This window comes from Triplophysa dalaica, chromosome 5, assembly GCF_015846415.1.
Source record: "Triplophysa dalaica isolate WHDGS20190420 chromosome 5, ASM1584641v1, whole genome shotgun sequence".
In the NCBI taxonomy this organism is placed as follows: domain Eukaryota; kingdom Metazoa; phylum Chordata; class Actinopteri; order Cypriniformes; family Nemacheilidae; genus Triplophysa; species Triplophysa dalaica.
This window is the reverse complement of record NC_079546.1, coordinates 9,076,799-9,099,209: the sequence shown is the minus strand read 5'-3', so window position 1 is coordinate 9,099,209 and position 22,411 is coordinate 9,076,799. Positions and strand designations below refer to the sequence as shown.

Sequence of the window (22,411 nt, the reverse complement as noted above, 5' to 3'; positions counted from 1 at the left end):
TTAACAAGTCAGGTTTTCGCTCATTCTAGAAATTGATCTGTGCAGTCGCAAGTGCGTGTGTTTATCATTACCCTGCGTTATTTATGCAATTACAAAGTAACCGCAACGTCATGATTAGACATGTCTTAAACTTTGTTCAGGCCTATTAAATGACTCTTTCAATGACTCGTTCATGCTCTGATCAATTCCCACCCCCAACTCAGGATTAGACAGGTTGCGGTAGGCTCCAGTATCGGTGAGCTGAGAAAAGAGAGGGAGAGAGAGAGATCGCGCAACGGGATACTCTGAGAGCTTTACTTGTTCATCACACAAGCCAGCAGCACCAGACCTTACAATCAGTCCACCAAATCCGGGAATATCACATCGGGAATCATGAAATCAGACGCAATGTGGATTTATCAAGCTCTTCTGTGCGTTTTACTGTCCGTGGATATGGGTAAGTGATCCGTGCGTAATGCGTAATGCGCATGTAAGTTTGGAGTGCGCTTAATTCATTCGCTTATCATGTTGTTTTGTGCGTATTCAGATGTAGCATTTATAACTTATATTAGGTTCAACCTTTATGCATATTAAGAATCAAACTGTTTAATTGTGTAAATACATTTTAGGAGAAATTTTGATTCGGGATTATTGGACGTTATTTTGATGTCCTGTGTTAGTCTACACGTACAGATAATTACTATGGACTATAATTTCAAACAGGGTGATGTTTTCTCTTTGCAGCTATTGTTACTATAAAACTTTGAAATGTTGTATACAACTTCAATGATATTACAATTCAATCTTACAGTAGTAACAGTATATACATTATATGAAAAACTATGGATGGAATTTGTTTGTGTGTAAAATTGATTCTGGTGTTTTATGTTGCTGAAGATCATGTACAGACTTGTACATTTGGTATTTAAAGGATACATTTTCAGTAATTTGATGGACCCCAAAAAATGCAATTAAAGGCAAAGTGAATAAACAAGCAAGCTGTATATATACAGATGTTCAGAGGTCGCAGTTTAAAAATTGTCCCTTTTGGCACAAATGCATATTTAGTTTAGAGTTTACGCAAATCCGTTGAGCCCATCTCGTATTTCAGTCTTATAAACTAAAGCTTAATGTTGTCGCATCCATCACGTAACTCTGGGATGTTGGAGCTTTATAGTCAAAGAGGGTTTGCTTGGTAACAAAAAGGTCATAGGTTCAAATGCGAGGCCATCCAAGACATCGAGACCGTTCCCCCTCAATGTTCAGAAGAGCAGTCAAAAGTATCAGTTCTCAATGGCTAATTCTTAAATTACACTTCCTAAATCACATCTTTGTTCAATCCTCACAAACATTTATCCGTGAACTACCAGCACCGTGCCCTTTAGTAAGTCTTTTGACCCCAGGTCATCCCCGGAGGTCTGCCGATAAAAGCCGTCTTGCATGAAAGCATCACCTAAATGCGTAATTAGTTGAGCTCTCCACCCCAAAACATAAACTGCCTCAGTCTTGTTTCAATGGAGTGAATTCAACGTTCCAATTGATGCTAAATAGCACTGACGTGCATCTGCAGATGCCCTACAAGAAAATGTCCAAAAAAGCCACAGATCACAGCAAAGGAGCCCCTCTCAGGTCGCACATGTCCCGGGCAAGAGCACATATGGAGCGAAGTCGCTCTTTAAAGCGAGTGTTATCGACTCCCCGCGCAACATCTGGACGGAGCAGTTTCTCCCATATTTCACCATTGCAAATATTCATCGGACCAGATGTGCTGCGTAAACACAGAACGAGAGGCTCTTCGAACTTTCACTGAGGCTCAAGGAAAGGAAAGACATTAGCGAGCCGGCCTGAACCCATTAATGCTGATCTTTCGCCGATGCCCGTCGCTACCATAAACGTTACGCTCGGCATTTCCCTGCTGTTATTCAAGGAAGAGATTTAGCCAAATCTAATAAGCGGCACAGGAGATAAAGATGCCCCCGACAGGCCACAGAGAGGAATTTAAAGGAGTCTAATTGGGGTGCTGAAGGAAAAGATCAATGTTTGAAGACCGGCCTGATGAAACACATATGTGTTCCGATGCGGCCCAAACATTAATAATGCGTTCTCACCAAAACCACCTCAGCCACAGGAGTTCGGCGAGGGATACGGCTGTGCAAAACGGTACTCGTCTGAAGCGTACTGAAGTCTGTTACCTAACACCAATACTTTTTAAATAGTTTCACAAATCACTTGATAGTACGAGCGCCGGGCCCAGGGCTACTGAGCAAAGCTTTTCCAAGTTCTTGCCCATGCTGAGTGCAAAAACAACCTTTGGGAAAGAGTGTATTTACTTGTTTCAGTTTCACAGTGTGGCATCGAAATTCACAGTAAAAGTACAAATAAACTTAAGAGGGGGTACAACATCCTGACCCTTAAATTGTGGCCTGCTGGGAAGATTTGGAATGGGTTCTTGGGTAGAAGTCAACAGTGAGCTTTTCACATGCATGTAAGCGAAGTCTGTGAGCACAGTGAATCATGACACACGTGTCTGAAGCTCCTAGTTTGTATGTCATAAAAAGTGAGCCACAGCGGATTTTAATAATGCAAAAAAAGTTAAAGCTAATGAGCAATCGCTTTTATGTGATGGTTTGCTTGTTTGTTTACAAATGGCCTTCGCATCTGTAATAAGAAGTGTGTGAGAACGTTTAGTTTGCATGTGTTTTGGGTTTAACATGGTTAAAAGTGCAAAATAAGATAACCGTGTCTCTAACCAGCAAAATAATCACAACATTCAACAGTATTTACTCAATATTTTATTGCAGACCTTCCCGAGAAAGCAAAAGCCGGTAGAAAACGGATATCTATTTCACCAATATTTCACCAAAAGTTGAAATCCTAAGCTTGTCAATATACAGGAGGCTCAAAACCTTTTCACTCTCTAAAATAAGACCAGAAATATACAAATATCACATGAGGGACAAAGACCAATTCTTTATATTTTTACATAAAACATTAATTTTGTAATATTTTATACATTGTAAGTCATGAAGACACAACTGGTGAACAAATGGCACCGTTGAGAGTGACCCTCAAACATTTGTGTCCTCTTGCATGCGTTACACCAATTTGAATGTGTTTGTGTTTAACCCATCTTTTTTTTTTCAGAGTGCAAGAAACAGACATTGCAGAGGTACCAGAAAACTGAAAACACCAGGCTGTTGTGTACAGACTGCTCAGAGTCTCCACGAGTCAAGGGCCTATCGCTGGACGACTGTGCACGCAAATGCATTAAGAGCAAGAAGTCCTGCAGGTGACGGACGCGCATGTAATCACGCAAACAAACATACCGGCACGCAGCTCTTGTGAGAGTTTAATCGGATCCTGTTGCATATTCTTATTGAAAAGATCAATCAGAAATGAGCTAAACTGTATATTCTGTTTCTTCGGCTTCTTCTCCTCTGGAGTTTCCAAAGAGATCTCAGTGTTTCAAACCATGCTTAGATTTGCTCAGCAGTCTGCGATTGACATTCACAGATTTTGATTTTAAATGATAGTTATCATCCCATTTGTACGTATAATAATACTTCAATTCTCAAGTCTCGTGAGCTTTAAAAGAGCCACCACTGAGCAATAAAGTGATCTTTATCCTTTGCTTGTCTCCTTACAGGGCGTTCTACTTTGACCAATTAAACAGGAAATGCCACTTGCTCCCCTTCGACCGTTTCTCCGAAGGTGCACAGAAGGAACGAAAACCCAACTACGACCTTTACGAGAAGAAAGGTAAATATTTGTATTTTCCTTCGAAGACGTTCACTCGCACTTGACTTGTTACTTTATCACTTCTTTGAACGTTTACTGCAAACATTTTGGACGGAGAAACCCCACGGTCGTGTTAGTTTACACTACTTACTAAGCAAAAAAGTATTCCCTATGTATAAATCCAACTGTGTTGTTTGTATACAAAATACGCTTACGAGAATCGGACGCAAGAAAAATTTAAAATCGTGACGTTGCGAAGTTGCCGCATGTTTATGTTAGCCCCAAGAATTTGACTTGAGGATTTTGATTTATGACGTAAATTGTTTAGCGTTAAACCCCTTAGGATGTCAAAGAGAAGCATAATCAGTAAACAACTTTTACAGTTTCAGATTATTTGAATAGCTGTGTGCTGAATGTTTACCACAGACTATGTGAAGGAGTGTATCATCGGCTCTGGTGTCAACTACAAGGGGAGAAGATCCTTCACGAAGACCGGAATTACATGTCAAGCCTGGAATATGTCCGTTCCACATGAGCACAAGTAAATACTCTCTCTTTTTTACTTTCTCTCAAAACACCTAAGACTTAATAAGGACTAGTGCAAACTACAAGACATAAGACATTCTTCGAGCACTCACAGGTGCTTCAATACATTTTTAAATCTAGCCTTGCTTGTTTTTGACAAGTAAGCCAGCAGCGATGAGCAGCCGCCAATGAAATTGTGAGAAGAGGGCGAGGCAGTCAATGTAAAAAACTGGCAACTCAACAATCTGAAACTCAAATCTATTCAAGAACTGTGTTTGTAAATTTGTGTGAGAGTAGAGCGATCTTGGTCTACGATTATTTGTGATAAATGACTTAACGGCAACAACACAATGAAAAATGTAGAAACTGTTTTCTAGAAACAATGAAGAAAAAGAAACATTTTTTCAATTAGCTTCTCTTTTCGTTCATATGGTCTTTGACAGCTAACAGTGTTCATAATAATCCTCCCTGCGTGATGTCTGTTAACAGTTTCGGATTAGTTCAGGCTGCCATCGAGATTGTTTTCAGGGCCTGTCATCTAAGTCTGAACATTAGCACAACAGAAGTCGTTAAATTGAGTGACGCCTCGACTGCGTTAAGGCGAACGTTGCAGTTATTGTGGTAGAACGTTGCCAGGTCCTCCTCAGCCAAGTGGTTATTAGCTCTACGAGATGTGCTGCTTACAAGCTGTGTAAAGATTTTTGAGGTGAGAGAGCAAACGAAAGAGAGATAGAGAAAGAAAGAGAGACAGAGGATTTATGGACTGAAGTCATGTTCTGTCTGCCCTCCAGCTGAGCTCACAAATCTGCAGACACATTAAAATACGGGCAACTCGGAGACTTCAATACAGATGCTGATTCAGACCCTCTCCTCCCTTTGAGCTTGGAACCCGTGATTAAAATCTTTTTCTCAAACTTCAGTTCTGATTTCTCAGGAAGACTCAATTCACTGAATAAATGAATCCACCTGCCCCTGCTTAACTAAGTAAAACTGGAAGGAAGGAGTATTGAGGCCATGAAGTGAAGTTATGAGTTACGTGGAAGTGAATGCATAAGAAAATAGTGGGCAACTACAATTTCTTAATATTACGTCGCTCTCATGCTTAAAAGGTAAAGTAATCCAAAATGAAAATTCGGTCATCGTTTACTTTACATCATTCCAAACTTTCTTTCTTCTGCAGAACACAAAAGAAGATATTTTGAAGAACAGTGGTAACCACACAACACTAGCCCCCATTGACTTCCATTGAATTGTCAAAATCACATTTCTCAAAATATCTTCTTTTGTGGAAAGTCATACAGGTTTTGAATGACATGCGGCGAATAAACGATGACAGAATTTCGAATGATATTTCTCACATTTTAATCATTGTTGCATTTAAAGCTCTTGGGGCTAGCGCAAAGATGCTCATATCCATCGTTAAGATGTTCAATTTTTTTTACTAAACTATAAAATCTAGACCGCATTGTACTACAATGTTGATTTGTTTACACATGCTATGTGGTGACGTACTGTAGCTAGCGACACCATTTGTGTTGACGTAGCTAGTTTGTGTCCCTACGTCATTTCTAGGCAGCGGAAACAAAGCGTGTGTTATCTGATTATGAATCAACGCCGCCGACACACTGCCAGGAAAAGTTCCTTTTGTCAACGCAATTAACTTCATACGCAATTTTCGAACACAAACAAACGCAAAGTTTTCCAATAACTGACCCATTTCCGACCCATTTGACCTTCTGCTTGTGTGAAAAAGTCAAACATGCGTGTGTTTATGGAATTAAAGATGGTTTAGAGTTTCCGAGTGTCTGTTGGCAGCCTGAGAGGAATGGCTGGCTAACATCTGTTAGCACAACATCATTAGCCGTAGAGATCACAGGCCTCATGTGGAACCAGGCATAAGATCCAGATGCAGGAACGCGGTCCGGTCCAGCATTACGGGCCTTTTGTAACCCAGTTGATTAGGCAAGAAGTTCATCCGCTCTCTTGTTTTTGTTTAGATAAAGTTCTGTGTTCCTGATCTGGTGCTATTGTTTATTTTTGGTGTTGCGTGGTAAAAGGTCTTGATGCAAATGAAGGCGTAGCAGTCTTTCCTGGTCACCTAAGACGTTCTAGATCACAAGCAATATCCAACTTACTTTATGAAACATTAAAAACATGATAGCTGGCTTTACATGGTTTTAAACCGTTTGAACCTTCTTGGTCGGTCCAAGAAGGGGTTTGGGTGGTTCACCGGGGTTAGTCAATTATGTAGACTTGATCATTTTGGACCTTTCTGCTAAGAAAATCGGAATGGTCAAGATTTTCTTGGCCGACCAACATACAACCCTGCTATGTCTGCCGTGAAACCAGCACTGCTGTACAGATTGATTCTGGTCTAATGTTCTTTGTAAGGTAGATTGATCAGGTTTCTTTGTTCTATTGTACAGCTTGAACCGGTTGACCATCTTGACTTAAATTCATCCTGTCATTTTCAACTGACTGGTAACGCATGAAAGAAAACCAGTGTGACTTTTAACTCTCCCTCTCAATATCTGTCTATCCATATAATTATCAAACAGTTTCAAGCCTGCCAGACACAAAAGATTTGACCTGCGTCAGAACTTCTGCCGAAACCCAGACAAAGATCCAAGCGGACCCTGGTGCTTCACAGAGCTCACCGAGACTCGACATCAGGAATGCGGTCTACCCCAGTGTTCGGACGGTCAGAAAATAATTATAAAACGTTATTTCGTTGCCATTGACAGATGTTATGTGTTTTTGTGTCAGTGCGTTATTTTTGATGTGAAATGTGTAGGCTATTCATGCTTCTGTATAGTAGATTGGTCATGTGTGCGTTTGTTGCGTTTGATGTCTGTGCATATGTGTGTGTGTAGTGGAGTGTATGAGGTGTAACGGGGAGACCTACAGAGGACCCATGGATCACACCGAAAGCGGAAAAGCGTGTCAGAGGTGGGACTCGCAGAAACCTCATAAACACACTTACCAGCCTCACAGGTACACAAACACACATACAGTACACACCCAAACACACACACAGGGCACTGATTTAAGACAGCCTACTCTATGTGTTCCATATGTACAGGCATGTGGATAAAGGCCTGGATGACAACTACTGCCGTAATCCCAATAATGATGTGCGGCCGTGGTGTTACACGATGGAGAGAAATACACCATGGGAGTACTGCAACATCAGCGTGTGTGGTCTGTTTGCATTTCTGTCTTTCTAACTGTAAAAAGCAAAGCCCTTTGGCTGTAGGCTGCACTGTTTTGCTTTGGTTATTATTGGCGTAATGTTTCAGGTTGTATTGCTCATTGTTTTGATGTATTGTGTTGTGTTTCATTAGGAAGATTGTGTGTATATGTTTTAGCGTAAAAGGAGAATGATGATAGGGAAAACAGATGATAAATCATATCAGAGAAAGTCATATTAGAGAAATAATGTGTGTGCTGTGTAATGCGTTCTGAATTATTATTTTTTGTCTCATTGAACAGCAATTTATAGTGACATTCATTGCCATTGATAGAATATCTTCACTTGTTTAATTTTTTTGTCTTCTGTTTTGAATTAAAAAAGGATTAAGAACATCAGTCCGATTATCATTGTTATTTGTTTTAAAGGACCAGTTGGAGGATCTTTTGACAGAAATGCAATATAATATACAAAACGATGTGTTCAGAGGTGTATGAAGACCTGACATAATGAAGCGTATTGTTTTTATTACTTTAGAATAAACTACTTCTATTTACATACAGAGCGAGTGCCAACATCTTAATCCTTTCCCGGCCTCCATATTGCTTCGAAAAGGAAGAGGGGGTTTGGGTACATGCAAAAATTCATCTCGCAGATACCTGTGTGCATCTGTGACGTTTAGTTTAGTTGGTTTTCAGTACAGGTGCTCCACCCCGCCATAAATCGTCACTTGTTACGTCTGCATTTCGTCCATAGCATTTCATCAATCTGCAGAAACATTTCTCAGATTCCTGACTTTTTTACGTCTTCTTTTTCAGACTCGGATGAGGATGTTGAAGTAGATGCGACCACCTCTTGCTTCCGGGGTCATGGGGAGGGGTACAGGGGTACTGTCAATGTTACATCTGCAGGTGTGACCTGTCAGCGCTGGGACTCTCTCTTTCCTCATAACCATTCTTACACGCCGCGTAACTACAAATGCAAGTGAGTCGGATTTTGTCTCTGCTGGTTTTATGAGGGCAGTGTTTTTAGAAAAAGCATGTAACATATCGAGAATAAAATATGCTGTTGTGATGCATAATGTGTCGCGGATGGTTGCCAGGGTGTTTCTATGTGGTTGCTAGGGTGATCTGAGCGGGGAATATATTTGGGCGTATTTAATTTTTGTTCTTTTAGAAACAAAGCTAGAAAATGTATGTTTTTGAACATATGCAGGCAGAGTAGGCAGGGTTTAGATTGAAATGTGTTTTAATAGTATAAATCTTATGTATCTTATAAATGTAGTAGCGTTTAGCTCAGTGGTTCTCAAACTTTTTCATTGTAAGGCCCCCTTTGTGTAGAGTGCATTGCCAAAAAAAGACTTATAATTTTCAACATGTATTCAGTTATATAATGCTGGAACGTCGATTCTTATGGATGGTCTTATTTTTCAGATGTTTGGTAGCATAAAATCTATGAAATATGTCTATATTTCATAAAATGGATCCATCTTGGGACCCCAGTTTGAGAACCAACTGGTATATCTTACCTTACTGCCACTATAGTCTCTTCATCGTTATCATTACTTTAGAAAACATTGCAAAATTGTTGCAAAATTCAACCGTTTCTTTTAAGGAATAATAAATCTCTGCTCTGCAACTGTACAAACCAGTGTATTCATGTTGCTCTTATCTTACAGCTTTTAAAACATTTGGTTCAATGTCTGACCTCCACGGAAACAAAATAAACCAGAAAAGACCCCCATGTCAAAGAAACATAATGGCTCAGTTTAAAATAGATTTTTTCCAAATTACATCAAGCTTGAATTCCCTTAAAATCATTTAATGAGATTATTTGCCATTTTGCACTGCAACTAAATATTACACGTCTTATTCTTAAAAAGTTATAGCGCAACAATATAAGTATACTAGGTTACTAGGGTAACATAGAGAATACTTTGCAATGCCCTTGTATACCATTCCAGTTAACTAATAATTACAATTGACTAATATTTACAATGATTTCTTTTTTGACTGATCTTAAATCAACTTTGTTAAACTGTATGTACATACATACAAAAATGATTGTACTCTGTGTGTGTGTCGCTCAGGGATCTCAGGGAGAACTTTTGCAGAAATCCAGATGGCTCCGAAATCCCCTGGTGTTTTACCACAGACCCAAAAATCCGCAAAGCTTTCTGTACCAACATCCCCAGATGTGAATCTGAGAACTCTGACAGCCCAGGTGAGCCCTTACAAATGTCTTACACGCTTACACACTACCGCACATTCTCACCCATGTATTGTACTGTGTGGATAAGCCATATTTAGCAACAACATGCTCATCATAATCCGCAAGCATTTTAATGATGAAGAGAAGGAAATATGTTTTCTGCGTAGGCGCCGTCACGGATTGCCTGTAAAGATTGTGGTTTTGTTTGCGGTGCCCTCACATTCCCAGTCAAATGTATCAGACAAATCCCAAGCCCCTAAAATGTAAGATTCTTTGACATAAATCTCGTACTGTGAAACCGTTTCAAAATCCTGTTCAAATAATCTTTGTTTCATGTAAGTTCTAACATTGTGTTTCAAAAGACAGATTTCTCCGCAGAAGTGTAACATTGAGGCTTTAGGTTAGAGAAGCAGGCTATTGACTTTCTGGATTCACTCAGACTTCAGTCAGATCTTGGCACAGAGCAAAACTTTTTCCCTCTACATCTTTGCCAACTACCAATTGTAAAGCGGCCCCTGACGTGAAATTGGCCCTCACACGCTTATAAAATGCCATTTAAACATGCTTACTTCATGACTGCATGGATACTCCATAAATAATCTAAACATGGAGCTGTGAATTGGTGTGGATTTTACTAAAGGAATTCCGATAGGAAAGTAAAATCACAGTGAGAACTCTTTAATATTTTGGAGTTGATTCTCCAAGACAATAAGATTAAATGCCAATGAAATCGAAACGTTTGCCTTAAGGCTCAATATGCTTCTTATATGTTATTCTTGGGAAAAAGACCCTGGTAATTTCTCATGTGTCTCATATTTCTGGAAGGATCTCAAACTATGCTATTCACATGCATTTTGTATTTAAGGAGAAACGTCTAAGACAAACATGGTGCTTAAATGAAGCGTAACTGAGCAGGGAGTGTTAACACGTGCTTGGAAACTGCAGCCATGCGGGTTTTGTTGTTTATGATAGTTTTATGTCTGTTTTATCTGTGTCCTAGATTGTTATGAAGACAACGGAGAGAGTTACCGCGGTAATTTGTCAAAAACAAGATCTGGATTTCCTTGTGGACTGTGGTCTGACCACACATTCAGGTACACAGATGTTTCCATGATATGATTGAAACCATTTAAAGATGTGGTGAAAAAAATTGTGTTACCATGCTTTTTATCCCATTTTAATGTGCAATGACAAATAGAAGTAAACAGGTTGAAGGTTGACCACATGTAAACGGACAAATTTTAACATTGTTTTGTTCAGCAAGCACAGTTAACCTAAGAGTGTGTCATTTAAGGCAAACACTGGTGAGTGAGGGACTCGTTTTTCAACCAATGACAGATAGGCAAGTGTTTTTTTAAGGTGATGCTTAAAAAACAGAAAATATAAAAACAAATTTGAAGGAAACAACAAATTTCAGTCCAGGGTCTATTGAATTTTAACAGAAACTATATAAAGTCACCCAACAGCAAATTGAAAAACTTAGAGAATGCAAAGATGCATGAAAGATGTAAAAAACGTATTATCCTATTTAACTTATCAATACATGTAAAAACTAGGGGTGTCAAATGATTCATCGTGATTCATCACATCCAGAATAAACTGCTTACATTATATACAGAATGTCTGTGCATATTATTTTGAATTTATAAGTATGTATACATTCTTTGAAAATATAAAATAAATGATGTATTTATTTCTATTCATCAATAATGTAGATTATATATAAATGTTTTTGGGGGGCACGGTGGCTTAGTGGTTAGCACGTTCGCCTCACACCTCCAGGGTTGGAGGTTCGATTCCCGCTTCCGACTTGTGTGTGTGGAGTTTGCATGTTCTCCCCGTGCCTCAGGGGTTTCCTCCGGGTACTCCGGTTTCCTCCCCTGGTCCAAAGACATGCATGGTAGGTTGATTGGCATCTCTGGAAAAATTGTCCGTAGGGTGTGAGTGCGTGAGTGAATGAGTGAGTGTGTGTGTGTGCCCTGCGATGGGTTGGCACTCCATCCAGGGTGTATCCTGCCTTGATGCCCAAAGACTCCTGAGATAGGCGCAGGCTCCCCGTGACCCGAGGTAGTTCGGATAAGCGGTAGAAAATGGATGGATGGATAAATGTTTTTTAATTTTATAATACACATTCTGTGTATATGTAAATTCTTTATGAATACAAAATTAACATGCAAAGTACACAAACATATATTATGCGAATAGAAAATTTTATTCTGGATGCGATTAATCCCGATTATTCATCTGACAGCCCTCGTAAAAATATTAGTGTCGTGTTGTTTAAACATGAATCTGAACTTTTTTCTTTGCATTATTCGTGATCTGCAAGTACCTAGCATATGTTTTTTTAGTCCCTACTTTGGTTTATGGAGTGTCCAACAACAAGAACATACAATGTGTTTAAACACTATAATGTTGTAATAATAGGCAGTTATTCGTACCTTACTTCTCGACTGACTCTCAAATGATTCGTTCCGCGATTCATCCGTCTAGACCCGCTAACCTTGTGTCATGTGATTGGTCAGATGGTATAGTCTGTTGTTATAGGTCAAACGCGTTCATCATTTGTCGCAAATGGAACCCCACTACCATCATTACAGGATTACGGTTTACATGTGGTTGGATGTCATGTATATTATCTGTGTAGCTAGAGATGGCGGCGATTTTACCGTACCAATTTTAGCCGAGTCTGACGATGAAGAAGATGCTAATCCACAACAAACTCCACCACGACTGGAGCAGGATGTTTGTCAGTGGCAAGTGACAACCCTTGTCATAAAAACTCCCAGTGTGACAACATGAATGTGCATTTGCTCATCAATGAAATATATTTTTTTTTTTTTCTTAAAATACTGTTAATACGTTAGTAATACTGTTATTTCGTCTTAACTGTGCGTTGTCATGGAGCATTTTAGAAAGTCGACGTTATGAAAATTTATTGTAGTATCACCCAAATATATCTATATAGGTGCACGTGCGGCAAATGTGTCAAAATGCTAAGTTAGTAGCAAGATACACAAACTGTAACACCCCAGAAATATCGGAACATGCTAACGTTAGCGTTATAAGCATTAGCTAAACACAGACATAAGGTACGAAAATATTTCTTGAAGTTAAGACAAAAATGAATAGTCACACTTACAGGTTGTGATTCAGTGGAGCTAACAGGTCCAAATAGAGTTTGTTTGTATATAATAAATAAGACAGACTTAGTGTCACACCGTAGAACAGACATGATACACAGGCATCACGAACGAGCGACAGTGTTTGGGGGAGGAGAAATACGTTTTCGCATCTGTCTCAGCAAAACGTAGGCGGGGACTATGTATAGTGACGTAGATATGCGGGTGAGCTATTCCACGTCTCGTTTGTGTGATTCAGAGTCGACTCCCATTTTGACAAGCAAATAACTTTGTTATTTATTCACCTTCGGACTTACAACTTGACAGACAGCTTACATTCAAACATGCAACATAACAGACTGCATGAAATGTCATTTTCATGATCTCATGCTACCTACTCTTTAAATAAATGCAAATACAAAAAAATATATTTATTTGGAATTTTAGTGAAATGTTGTCACTTGTTCAGGTAATGAAACAAAAACGATAATTTTACTTAAACACATACCAATAAATAGTTCGTTCAGAAAAACCTAAAATAATTTTGCAGTGGTCTCTTCATTCTTCTATTCTTCTGCAGCTTTTACTCCATGTTGAAAGCGACTTTCCTTGAAAAGCCTTACGTAAGCACTAAGGTTGAGTTTGTTTTGAAAAGCGATTATCAAGCAGTATTACAACATTGAAAGAGGTCTATGATAACAAGCAGAAGTGGGAGCCGGGCAGGTCATATTCATCACTGACACGCTGAGAACAGAAAATACCACACACTGTTTCCAGGGAGACAATAATGCCCTCATAAAGCAGCTTGCTCCTGCAGGCCCTGCGCTCGGGAGAAGCTGTTAACATTACTTAATTTACTGGAATTTTAAAAGCCAAAATGGCACAGACAGATGGACATGTTCCAGGAGCGCCCTCTGACCCCAGGAAGCAGTGTCCCCCGCTCCCAAAGAACGGGCAGATCAAAGCCAATCAGCTTCTTCAAATGGCGGCCAGCCAGTGAGTCTGCCTCACACGGGTCGAGAGGTCGTCTCTGAGAAAACTCAACATTGGCTTGTTCGGTGGTCGCGGGGGACACAAAATTACCTCTTCTCTACCACTTTCTGCTTCCTACACGTTTTTCATTCTGGATTTTTAACCGGGACTGTCCGTCTCGCCCTACGATTTATTTTCTTAGTAAGTCAACTCTGTAAAACTTGCCTGGCGTGCAGTTTCGAGCTGGCTCGTGACAGGAGGTGTAATACGCAGAGCCACGGGGACGGTTCCGTGTTCATACGTTTAATCTTTTATGGGTGCTGGAGGAAAAATCGAAAAGAGATTCCTTCCTTGAAGGTCTTTTTGGGATGTCACACAATCGCATACGAGTCAATGTTTCCATCCCTCATGTCCTGGCCTGTGCCTCTCAACTGAGTAGCTGATTTTTTCTTTGTGTGTTTGTGTGTAGGAGAGACATACGGTCAGCAGCGGCCAGCACGAGCTTGGAGTTGAACTTGTGCAGGAATCCTGACCGTGATAAGCATGGGCCATGGTGCTTCACGTCTAACTCCTCCATTCCTTGGGATTACTGCAGACTGGAACGCTGTGAGTTTCCTTTTTCGTGTGTCTTATCTGTTTCATTTTATAGGGGTTATGCTGGTCTAGATCTGGCCTAGATGATGGATTGGTTGTCCTTGGTCTTGTCGGTCAAATTAGTTTATCGAATATTTTCCACAAGCTGATAACTTTGTTTATGCTGTTTATATTGTCTTTTAAGTTTTTGTGGTCATGCTTAATATTTGATTTTGGGAACAAATCAGAAAATATTCTCTGTGTTATTCAGGTAAATCGATGTTCTTCGATGACAATCAGATGAGTAAGTGAGTTTATGTCTTTAACTTTAAGAAAACGTCTGGATAGTGGTTGGATTGTCTCATCTTTTTTACTGCTTTCACATCTTAAATTTACCATAAACCGAATATACTTAGACCTATGGAATGAACCCATCTTTTGGCTTTAAAAACGTACTTTCAGGATTTACTAAAGATACAAAGTTTATAGTAATATAGAAATGGTAGAAGTTTTAAAGGCACATTCACGCAAACATATGCACAGAATACAGTACAGCAGAAAAAACTAGAGTAAGAACCCTGTCTGAATGTGGATTCAGATTAGAGATCACCGTGGACACTAAAAAATGTATAAAAATTATTATAAATAAACATTCATACAAATAAATACTCTGTGTAAATTATTTTTAGGGATATGGTAAACTTCAAATACAGTTCAGTATGTTTGAAAAGTCATTTACTTTTTTTTATCCAGGTGGGAGACCAAAACCATCTTGTTTTATACACAAAGCCACACGGATTGTTGGAGGGATGCAGGTGCAGCGGGCAGAGGATGGAAGCTGGGTGGTCAGCATTCAGAAAAGGTATACACTTCCTGTTATTATTTATGGTTTTTGCAACTCACAAGAAAGATATTTATCCACAGAATAAAAACAAACAAGATATATGTTTTAGTTTTTTCTTCTAGACGGCAATGAAATGTAATGATCAAAAAATCTATAAATTTCAACCATATTACACAAGCTGTGCTCTCTACATGTATAACAACAATTGGACCGTAAGGCGGGTGTACACGCTGCGATTTTTGCTGTCGTATGAGCTCGCAGGGGATTTTCTTCCAATCGCAAGGAAATTGCTGATGTTCGTATAGTCAAGGCTCGTATCTTGTGCGAGGAATTACGAGCCGAGCAGAGTGCCTAAAGATCACTTCCCAACCTTATTTTTAAACAGTGACATGTTGAACACGGATTGCTGTTGAACAAGTGGATTTGTTGATCTGCAATCGACCAATCAGGAGTTACAATTTGCATAAACTTGCGTGACACACTATGATAGATATGGTATCTTCTGTGACCACATCAAACATGCACGAACAGATACGTTATTACCACAATGTGTTTTTGAAGAAAAGAAAGTCCTTGCTGTTCTCTGCTCTTCAACCACATTCTTTGCCATGCCATCTTTTTATTTATTTTTCCGCAAGCCATTGTTGCCACAAAGAAACAATTTCTTCTACTGACGCGCAACTTTTTTGCTTGGGAAATCGGCAGGTCGTACAATAGTGTCATGTATCACTGCCTCCACACACTTCTCAGTTTTTACTCACTCGTGACGTGTGCGTGGACATTCAGTCTAAAGAGCATCAGAATGAACGCCCGTCTTTATAGAGAGTCATTTCGCTTTTTGATTTTAATTATGTTTCTAATATTTTCTAGTTTTTTTTCCAAAAACATAAATCATGTCCAATCGTCTGACAGATTTTTTTGTTCTCCTTCCATAGGAACAAACACTGGTGTGGTGGCTCTCTGATCAGAGAGAAATGGGTTCTTACCGATCAACAATGCTTCTCCACCTGGTAATCCCTCCATTGAGCACATATCTCAACCTATTTACCTAACCTCAGATTTGAATATACAATACCACACTACACGACTGTTGCCTTTATTATCACCATCTCTGTAAAAATTGGGGGTTACTTTAAATACTTATCGTTCAACGGGTTAAAATCAAATGACGTTAAAAACTGATATTTCTGGAAAAACTGTGCCCTACGGCTCAAACTATAAATCATTATATCAACTTAGCGTTGTGAATCACGATAAAGTAGAGATAAAGTTTTCCACAATGATTCTTTATGCACTTGCTCAATAACAGATTTGTGCTTTTTTTTATAAAAGTGACAAATTGCTGCTTTAAATATTAACTGATAATTCTGATCCTGGATTGTATTTAAATGCAATATTAATATTTCCATATCAGGGACTTTATTTCACAGAAATTATCGCATTTAATAATTGTACATTAAAGTTCTATAATAAACATTCATGGTATGCGTGATTCCATATGGAAACAGCCCTAACCCGGCCACATGTTCCTAACTGTCAGAAGATGTTTTCTGTGAGCCATGCGGATCCGGCGTTTCCGGTTTTAAAGAGTGCAGTGACAGGCCCATTCGGGGCTTTTGAGTGATGGCTCTCTGCTTTGACATTGGTGCATCTGCTTAGCCTCTGCATTTGGCTGCTTGATATATGTCCGCGGATCTGCTTCAGTGGTTTTTGAGTGAAAGCCTGCTGTCTCTGTTTAGTTTGAGGGTGGAAAGGGGGACAGAGGTAGAAAACAGGGGAAAAGGATAAAGAGGAGAGGGAGAAAGAGCATGCCTGGGTTTTCGATCATCTCTACATTTCCCAGATCCGTTCCCTGGTGGGTTCAGTTATCTGATGCTTCTCGTGAAGACGCAGACCTGGCTGGACTCTGGCTGAGCACTGAACTGACCTCTGCGCCTTGATGGCGTCTGCGGATGAGTTTAGCAGGAACACGCGCCAACTAGCGAATGTAGAAAGGCTGATGTGCTCTGCCTGTGATCCGCATTAACTGCGTAGTTTCGGAAGGCTGACTTATGGCCATCCAGACATCTCGTGAAGTGGTTGGGTTTTGATGGATACGCTTGTAAGTAGGGTATCATGAGTTTATTGTGTTTTCCTCAGTGTTCCTGATCTCTCGGAGTACACAGTCCAGGTGGGACTTCTTCATCTCAATGCCTCCGCCAGTGCACAGGGGCTCCGGATAGCACACGTGGTTTGCGGGCCAGAGGGATCTAACCTGGCCCTGCTCAAACTCACAACGTTAGTTAGTTATCCATCTGCCACGGATTCATTCATTCATTCATTCATTCATTCATTCATGCATTCATTCATACTTTTTGCCCAGGCCTGCCCCTCTCTCTGAGCATGTGCGAACTATACAGCTTCCTGTTGCGGGTTGTGCTATTGCAGATGGCACGTTTTGCCTGATGTATGGCTGGGGAGACACAAAAGGTACTATTCAATTCTCTATTCTATTCTGTTCTCTACTGTTGTTTCATTTCTGTTCCATTTCTATTCTATTCTATTTTTTATTCTATTCCTTTGCATTTTGTATTATATTCTATTTTGTTCCACTTCCTATTCTATTCTTCTGTCTTATTTCTGTTCCGTTCTGTTCTGTTCTATTCTATTGTGTTTTGTATTATATTCTATTTTGTGTTCCATTTCGTTTTCTATTCAATTCTCTACTATCTATATGTATACATTCTGTACTGTTATTTTTCAATACAACAATAAATATTTTCTGTTAAAAATAGTATAAGTATTCTATTCTTATGCATTTTGTGTTCTATTTTATTTTCTGTTCCATTTACGTCTCTATTCTTTGGTATATACAAAAAAAACTATTTTATGTTTATTATAGTATTAGTATAGTATTCTGTTCTGTTCTGTTCTGGTCATTAATTGGTTTATTATCATGTATAAAAAAATCATTTGTAGTGTAGTATGACTGCTATGGGAAATCTTCATTTTAACTGCCAGACAGGCATCTACAGTTCTTAGATTACCTCCAGGTTGACCTATTGCATTACTTTGTTTATTTTTGCACTGTGTATCAAGGAAATAACAAAGACAAATTAACATTGAGACTTGAATTAATACAAAATTTGAGCTCTTATTTTATCTATACCAAAAGATTTGTTAAAAATACATACTGTAATAAAACAGATATTGAATATATATATATATATATATATATATATATACACTCACCTAAAGGATTATTAGGAACACCATACTAATACTGTGTTTGACCCCCTTTCACCTTCATAACTGCCTTAATTCTACGTGGCACTGATTCAACAAGGTGCTGAAAGCATTCTTTAGAAATGTCGGCCCATATTGATAGGATAGCATCTTGCAGTTGATGGAGATTTGTGGGATGCACGAAGCTCCCGTTCCACCACATCCCAAAGATGCTCTATTGGGTTGAGATCTGGTGACTGTGGGGGCCATTTTAGTACAGTGAACTCATTGTCATGTTCAAGAAACCAATTTGAAATGATTCGAGCTTTGTGACATGGTGCATTATCCTGCTGGAAGTAGCCATCAGAGGATGGGTACATGGTGGTCATAAAGGGATGGACATGGTCAGAAACAATGCTCAGGTAGGCCGTGGCATTTAAATGATGCCCAATTGGCACTAAGGGGCCTAAAGTGTGCCAAGAAAACATCCCCCAAACCATTACACCACCACCATAATTGCATTAATGAGAAATTGAACAGGTGTTCCTAATAGTCCTTTAGGTGAGTGTATATATATATATATATATATATATATATGACGAGTTTGGTTCCCAAATGAGCTAACTTTAAAAAACATGTTTTTATTGGTGCATTCCAATTAATATAAATCAAATAAGCCATAATCAAGCCATAATAACTCAGCTTACTATCACAATAAAACACAATAAAAATGATTTGTCTCATTGTGGAGCCAAACTCTTCATCTATACAGTATATACCTACCAACGGACCTTTTGACCTCTGTTATAGGCACAGGTCACGAAGGCAGTCTGAAGATGGTGGGACTTCCCATTGTGAGCAACAAGAAGTGTTCTCAAAGCCACAAGGGCATTCTGCCCATGGCCGAGAACAAAATCTGTGCTGGAGGCAAGAGAGACCAGGGCGTTTGCGAGGTGGATGTAAAACCCTTGTTTTTATTAAATCACTTACCAGCATCACTTCTGTGGTTGTAACTATCGGTTCACCTCTTGCAGAGAGACTACGGCGGCCCATTGGTGTGCCAGGAGCGAGAGGGCAAGGTCATTGTGGGCGTGAGCATCAACGGTCGAGGGTGTGCGGTCGCCCGGCGTCCTGCCGTGTTCGTCAACGTTGCCTTATACTCTGAATGGATCCGTAAAGTTTTCAAATACTATTCAGACATGGAGACAAGTTTCTAGACTATTATATTTCCCACCAGTGTGGTAAATGGAACTCGTGGCACATGTTGTGGCTCTGCTATGTCAACACAAAGAACATGATGGTTGCTAAAACGTGCATATATAAGTGACACAAATGACTTGTAGGATGGAATTAAACCACTGCGAAAAAGGTGAAGAACTGGCAGACTGTGAATGGTTCAGATTTCAGGCGATCTGACATTGGTAACATCTTGGTAAACCAACGAACTGAGTGAAGACTTCTGAATGCTTTATGCGGAGTTTGTGGTTGATGAGTGAGCACTTAAAAATCCAGAACAGATGGATAAATGAACTGTCCTCGATCGTTTGAACATATTTGCCTCAGACCATAGCAGATATATTCTAAGTGTCATTCCCTGGAGATACTTGAATATGGAAATAACTCAACAAGTTGTGGAGCTTTGGTTTGTGACTCTGAGGGCTTTCTTTGGATTCAAACTGATTATTGAGGTGCAGACGGAGATACAATCTCATTTATCAGGCTCTGGCAGGGACGTCACTGGTATGTTTCCGGCCGGCTCTTCTTTCATTGGGCCTAAAGACTGAACTTGACCAATGATGGTCAGGACCATGTTCATGTCCCCCTTAACCACCGACGACGGCCTGTTTCATTTCTAAAAGCGACATTTGGAATAATTGTTTGTGAAACACCATCGTTCAAATACATCTTTATGAATAACGTAAAATGCACAGTGGTCACCTCGCATGCCCAAGTGGGTTTATCTCAGCGACTTAAATGTATTTCCAAACTCCTAGAAGGTTCAAAGACATTTTAATGTTTGGCACCTTGCCTTACTCCAGTTTGGAGCGTACTCTGGCTCCTTTGGGGCTGTGTTTGTGTGTTGAGGATTATCTTTACTGCACTCCAGAGAGTGTGCTGATGTCACTCTGTATGTCAGTGGGTCTTATAGATCTCATAATACAAGTATCTGAAGTCTTTTCTTACTCGTGGTGTAATATATCTGTCGATTTTTTATAAGCAGTTTGCAAAATATTTATTTATAGCGTTTGTAAATCTACGAAAGTCGTGGCATTTTATCTTCCAAAAGTGTTTATTGTGTTTTATCTGGCCTGTAGATTTGAAACATAACATTTGTAAACAAAACAAGTGAGCAAGATGTCCAATTACAGGAAAATATTGTGTGCCGTAAAAGAGTGTCCAGACGAAAAGACGGCTCCCTAAAGGTCTATTAGCTGCACATGTGTGTAGTTCAAAGTGGAGGGTCTTTTAAGTAGTTTAAACAAAGGGTGCAAAGAGACTGCGATGCTAAGTAGGGTAAAGCAGTTACGTACAGCTCTTAACAGGCAGGGTATATTTTTCTAATGTTTGTGAACATTTCAAATTCAAATATGTTTGCTGTGTATATAAGGTGCCTGTGTATTGTTTATCAATGACATTTTATCCATTTTTATACCTGGTTTGTTTTAACTGAGTGTTGCGGTTTCACTTAACGCTGCCGTCAATGGTTTTTAAGGGACAGTTGTCCCAAAAATTAAAATTCTGTCATCATTTACTCCTCGAGTTGTTCCCAATATGCAAACATTTCTTTGTTTTGATGAACACAGAGAAAGATATTCTGAAGAATGCTTGTAACCAAACAGTTCTTGGCCACCATTGACTACCATAATAGGAACAATTACAATGGTAGTCAATGGTGCCCCAGAACTGTTTGCTTTCCTACATTCTGCGAAATATTTTCTTTTGTATTGTTTAAAACAAATAAATGTATACAGATTTGAAACAACTCGAATGTGAGAAAATGTAGACAGAATTTAAATTTTTTGTTGAACTGTCCCTTTAATTTTAAACATCTTGCCTGCTGTCATTTTAAACACTATTTTGTATTTGTATTTAAACCTTCCATACCTATAGGCTACCTGCCGCCGTTTTCTGTTATATTTGTGGATAACGTCTGAAAGTGTTTTTCTGTATTTTCTTATCTGTTGCATTAAAGTCATCATTAATGTTCTGATAGGGTCTCATGTGTTTATCTGTTACTTTTGAGAGCTTTCAGTTCTCTCACGTTTGACGTTTCAACATCAAGTGGAAAGGTCAGTTTGCTTTCAACGGGTTGTGTTCCGGCGATCCATAGCCGATGAAAACCGCCTCATCACATCCAATAGCGCTCGTATTTCCTTTATGTGAGAAAAAGGGCACATGAAGCCAAACCAATCGTCTCCTGTTTCCTTCAGAGCGCTTAAATCAGCAGAGGTCAAAGGTCAGAGTTCGCGCCGTTGAAAAGCTGGATTTATAAACCTGTTAGCGCAGAGGTACTTCGGTCAAAAGTGAAAGAGCTGTATGGTGAAACAATCATAGCTGAGAGTAATTCTTTTTTAAGATACATTTCTCATGCATAAGCTCTTTTTAGTTCCAGCCTATGACAGATTTGCGTCGTAACGTGAGCTTAAACCAATACACCTGATTCAATTAATCCAATGTCAGTTGATTATTGTTGAATCAGATGTGTTAGTTCAAGACTGGAACAAATTATGCTATTGTGGGGTCCCGGAGGAGATAAGCTATAAAGCTCTGGATCAGACACTATGTGCTTCCAGAGTTATACGGCCGATCTTCTATAAGACTCCAATGTACTGTAAAACCCAGAGGTTTTGTATTTAATCAAGAGAAATAACACAACATTTCCACAGCATCTGACAAGCGTTGAAGGAATGCGGTGCTGATGAGAATCATTTGTCGGTCTGTTATGACTCTCGCGCACTCATTTTATGCCTCGGTGGTTTAGTAACTGCACTGAAAATGTCTCTCTTCGACCTTTTCTTTCTTTACGAGCATTGTGTTTGTGCAGAACAGCGC

At 39.4% G+C, this 22,411-nt stretch overlaps 1 protein-coding gene across 1 annotated transcript; it reads left to right on the top strand.

The window, feature by feature from the left end:
* Positions 1-271: 271 nt before the first annotated feature.
* hgfa (hepatocyte growth factor a) lies at positions 272-21,495 on the top strand. Its single transcript, XM_056748471.1, has 18 exons — positions 272-436; positions 3,124-3,268; positions 3,626-3,738; positions 4,144-4,258; positions 6,801-6,943; positions 7,116-7,236; positions 7,325-7,443; positions 8,251-8,416; positions 9,522-9,655; positions 10,644-10,737; positions 14,207-14,343; positions 14,582-14,614; positions 15,064-15,172; positions 16,090-16,164; positions 17,294-17,431; positions 17,517-17,623; positions 19,169-19,311; positions 19,393-21,495. The coding sequence occupies exons 1-18, from the start codon at positions 373-375 to the stop codon at positions 19,573-19,575; spliced, it is 2,139 nt and encodes a 712-aa protein (XP_056604449.1). The 5' UTR covers positions 272-372; the 3' UTR covers positions 19,576-21,495.
* The last annotated feature ends 916 nt before the right edge of the window (positions 21,496-22,411 follow it).